The 5,000-nt window shown below is 51.4% G+C and overlaps 1 protein-coding gene across 1 annotated transcript in view; it reads left to right on the top strand.

The window, feature by feature from the left end:
* lrig3 (leucine-rich repeats and immunoglobulin-like domains 3) overlaps positions 1-5,000 on the top strand; it is a 27,864-nt gene that overhangs the window by 8,046 nt on the left and 14,818 nt on the right. Inside the window, exon 4 of the mRNA XM_079734122.1 lies at positions 3,886-4,020. Within this exon, the coding sequence (XP_079590248.1) occupies positions 3,886-4,020 (135 nt within the window). The remainder of the gene's footprint in view (positions 1-3,885; positions 4,021-5,000) is intronic.

Raw genomic sequence — 5,000 nt, forward strand, 5'->3', positions numbered from 1 at the left:
GGATATCTACTGTCTTTTTGCCTTTTACTTATCAACTGTATCTCAGATGTCGATAAGCATAGTGTGTAGTATCCCTGTGTGATTTACGTTCCTGACGCCAGACAAAGAAAAGATCAGATTGGGCCTTTTTAGTCGAGCTGGAGCATATAACATCCCCTAGGACATTGGGGCCACGGTACCTCTCGATATGCAACAACTATTTTGTAAATACCTGAAATACCTTTTCAGCGGGGGTTGATTTTTGTCTGGCTGAGTCTGGACTGATTTAGGCTGAGTAGACTCATGTTGTTGACTCTACACTGATTATTTTGGCGCTGGCGCTGGCTTTGATTTTGATGAACTAGTCCGTTTTGACAGACTAGTCCACATTTTGGCTGACTTGAGTTCAGACCTTAGCCGATAAGACGGGATTTGTCTGATTCTCTGCTTGGCTTCGACTGACCCCAGGCCATATTTTGGAAGACTTCAGACCACGTTTTGGCCGACTCTTGATCGACTGGGATTGAGCAGTGGCTTGGCACAAACATCAAGCACGATTTTGACGATTTCACAGTAATAGACGTCGACTCTCCTTCTCCTTATCTGGCAACAAAATAGGGGAACAAATGTCCATGAAATCAGTGGACAGCATATTGGTTGTCAGATTTGAATGCCGATAACCCCCTGAGGCAGAGGAGGGGGGCTGGTCTACAAAGGTCAACAGGTCGATCTCCAGATCAGAAATGTGGCGTTGGTTTGCTGACAGGACTATAATCCATGACTGGTGTGGACTAGCAGGGAGAGAAAGGGTTTGAGGATGTTCTCTTGGTTTTTCTCTAATCAACCTCCATTGGATTATTTATTAATTAAGACTATCTATTCGGTCATCTCAGAAACGTTTGACACTGAAGAGAAAGGTCCCACCTTAATTCAAGCTAGCTGTCTGGATTCTTCACACATGCATTGGATGTTCAAAATGTTGTCTCTGGTGGATTTGTGTTTTAGGCAGTGAACAAATCCTCAACCAAAAAAACTCAAATCAGAGCGCAATATATATGATAATAATAATAAAAGCAGCAGTTTATTGCACTAAAATCTTTAGGTGCAATTCATCTGAGTGGAACTTTACCAACAGACTCTAAACCCTGTGAGAGCAACGCTTTCAAAGGACTTGTTTTTGCAGTGCGGCACTTGTGCAAAGTGAAGCCTGCTTACGATGCAAGTCCTACAGCTGGTCCTCTACGGTTTCTACGGAAAATCCAACAAACGCAGAAACGGCGGCGACAACAACAATAAATAGAGATGACCAAAACCACCGCGACTTGGTCTAGTTTGGATTCAGCGACCTGTGATCATTTTTTAACTCAATAACGAGTCGGTAACGTGTGATGACTCAAAACACAGGCTCCGAGTCCAACATGCCGGGCTCCAGGTGGTTCCTCACTCGCGGAGAAGAACCGAACTTGAACAACAGGTTTCCCTCGTCTTATCTTTTTTCCTTCCTCCCCCTGCCCTCCTGTCTGTGGACGAGTGTTTGGAGCGGAACATGAAAACGGAGACCCCAGGTGCTGTGCGGTCCCTTTGTCTGCTCCTACAGAGGCTGCGGTGCGTGGAAAGCCCTCTGCAAATCCCCCAACAAAAGGGATTCTTGTACTGCTCCCATTGTACCTGGTGAGCCTGGCTTTCCTGCCCACTTCCGACTCCTAGGTGGGATTTCTAAACGAAGAGGGGAAAAAGAGAGGGAAGAGAAAAATAGAAAAGAAAATGGCGCCTTCTTGGAGACTTCTTGTTTTTTCCTTGAATGGCGCAATTTTGGCGCCGTGTGAAAAGTTTATTTCGGGGGAGTTATGGTTTTTGGAGTCGACAACCCCACGGCTGGCTGGCGTAGTAGAACCGAGCTGAGATCGATGCCTTGCCAAAAAGCATGACCGTAGAACATTGGAGGAGGGATTTGGCGGCCAATAGGGCCAAGCTTTGGTGGGCCAAATGGCATCCTGGAGGCCTCTCTCAGGTCCTCATACATCCAACAGTGTGTTTTGTTTTTCTTCTTGCGTGTTTTCCCAGTTTGAGCTCACCACTAGTGTTTCTGTTAGCTTAGCCGCCGGGACAGCTAAAGCGTGTAGCTGGTCTCTTACAGGAAGCCACAGGTCCAAAAACAGTTAAATAACAACAGTGAGAGCAGTTGAGATGAGTGGAAAAAGGCCTGTAACTGCTCAGTGCTCTAAGCCGGGACACGACAGGATCCTGAGGTAATCCTTATGTGTGCTGTGTGTCGCCAAACGTCTCTCAAACCCTCCAAATCCCCCAACCTAATTCTCATCTCAAAACTCTTCTAACAACACACACTTGTGGGGTCACATAAATGTATTTTTAAACCAGCAGATGAAGATTGATGTATTTTAATCTTGCATTAATCTTTGCCACAGAAGAAAACAAAACTATTATTTATCGCGGAAACACTGAGAGTAATCAGTTTTGCAGCAGATCAATAAAAAACAGTGTTGTGTTCCAAAGTGTTGTAACGCACACACCATGAAACAGGAACATGTGCGCCAGACTCTCAATAAAAGTACACAGTCAACAGGAAAAACCAAAGACACATAAAGAAACAGAATGAACTGGCCTAGCACGACTCAACCAAGGCTCTGTTTGGTTTGCGAGGTGTAGAGACGCCGTACAGGCAGGTGAGGGGCGGGGGTGAATGGGGCAATGAATACTGAAAACGAGGCCTGTAGTCTGGAGTAGGGAAGGGAATTCCTCCCCCACCTTGCCTCTCTCTCCTGTCCGTCTCTCTCGTTCTCTCCCTCGCTCTCTGTCGTTCTCTCCGTCTCTCTCGCTCTCGTTCTCTCTCTCCCTCTCTCCCTCCTCTCTCCCTCCCCCCCCCCGTCTCTCTACCACCAAGTCTCCATACACAAAGAGGGCCCTGTAGCGCCACTGTTTATAACTAAGCAGCCCTTGCTCTGCAATTTAGGAGGCGTGCAGCCCAGGAAATTGCTGGCCTCTGCTGAGGCATGCTTTCACTTGGGGGCTGGTGGAGGGGCGGCTAGGTGGTGGTGGCGGGGGGGTGGGAATGGCATTCATCAGCCAACTAATTGGTGGGTTATTTAATTTTTTTAAATACCTTGTTTGTAATTACCTTATAAACAAAATAGCACGTCGCTAAGCTCCGAGCCCAAGCAGCGCTTTGTCCGGACCTGTCGGGAAGGAAGAGCAGCGGCTAGCCACTAAAACTGTCTGCTAGTGGCTAACGCCAACAGTTAGCCGCTAACGCCGTCTGTTAGCCTCTAACGCTGTCTGTGTCCTTCTGAAGTCCAGTCCTCAGTGGAGGTAGTCTACCAGACATTATCCCCTCTGGTACCATATCTCCAGCAATTGGACGGATCCCGGAGGCCACAGACTGTTGGTTAACTGCTAACGGCGCCGTTTGGTCGCTAACGCTGTCGGTTGGCCGCTTACGCCGTCGGCTGCCCCCTAACGCCGTTGTGATGACTGCTAACATCGTCGGTTGGCTGCTAATGTCGTCGGTTGACCGCCAATGCAGACTGTGGTCGGTTACCCGCTAACGCTGCTGATTAGCCGCTAACGCCATCTTTTATCCACCAATGGAGTCTTTAGCCTCCCCTGTCCAGACCGGCATTGGAGATACGGTACCCGAGGGGAAAACGTCTTAACGTCAACAGAGCGAGAACCAAAGGAAAACACGCCGCTCACGCTGGGCGGTGGACGCGACCGGGTTGGCTAACGCGTCGCGTGACTCGCTTGTGATACCTCTTAACGCCGCGGGCTAATTGCGCGACCCCGGCTGTTTGTGTGCAGGGAAACCCGAGCGCCGCTGCCCCCGACGCGAGGCCAAACACGCCGCTGTTTACCTTGCTCATGGGTTCGCTGCTGGCTTTCTGTTTTCAGAGCAAACAACCGGATCAGCCGGATCGCGCCCGGCCAGCTGCAGCCCCTGCTGGCCCTGCAGACCCTGGACCTCAGCAGCAACAACATGGTGGACATCCGGCCCGACTCCTTCCCCCTGCTGTCGCTCAGGAACCTGTGAGTCCCGCCCGGAGACCCAGTGTGTGTGCATGCGGACGTGGGGATTGGTTGAGTAATGTTTTGACAGAGCAGAATGCAAGATGCTGAGTGAGATCCCCCCATAGGGTAAATCCACTGTCATCAGCTGTCTGCATCGTGTGTGTGTGTGTGTGTGTGTGTGTGTGTTGAGGCGGGTGTCATCATGTTTAACCTTAAAGGTCAGAAGAACCATGTCTTCAAACTTTTAACTAATTTCTCTCTCTCTCTCTCTCTCCCCCCCTCTCTCCCCCCCCTCTCTCCCCCCCTCCTCTCTCGCTCTCTTTCTCCCCCCCTCCTCTCTCTCTCTCTCTCACTCCCCTCTCCCCCCCTCCTCTTTCTCTCTCTCTCTGTCTCCCCCCCTCCTCTCTCTCTCTCTCTCTCACTCCCCTCCCCCCCCTCCTCTCTCTCTCTCTCTGTCTCCCCCCCTCCTCTCTCTCTCTCACTCCCCTCCCCCCCCTCCTCTCTCTCTCTCTCTGTCTCCCCCCCTCCTCTCTCTCTCTCTCTCTGTCTCCCCCCTCCTCTCTCTCTCTCTCTCTCTCCCCTCTCCCCCCTCCTCTCTCTCTGTCTCCCCCTCCTCTCTCTCTCTCTCTCTCACTCCCCTCTCCCCCCTCCTCTCTCTCTCTCTCTGTCTCCCCCCCTCCTCTCTCTCTCTCTCACTCCCCTCTCCCCCTCCTCTCTTTCTCTCTCTGTCTCCCCCCCTCCTCTCTCTCTCTCTCTCACTCCCCTCCCCCCCTCCTCTCTCTCTCTGTCTCCCCCCCTCCTCTCTCTCTCTCTCTCTCTCTGTCTCCCCCCCTCCTCTCTCTCTCTCTCACTCCCCTCCCCCCTCCTCTCTCTCTCTCTCTGTCTCCCCCCCTCCTCTCTCTCTCTCTCCCACTCCCCCTCTCCCCCTCCTCTCTCTCTCTCTCTCTTTCTCCCCCCTCCTCTCTCTCTCTCTCTTTCTCCCCCCCCTCCTCTCTCTC

This window comes from Pollachius pollachius (genome assembly GCF_949987615.1).
Source record: "Pollachius pollachius genome assembly, chromosome: 4".
Lineage (NCBI taxonomy): Eukaryota > Metazoa > Chordata > Actinopteri > Gadiformes > Gadidae > Pollachius > Pollachius pollachius.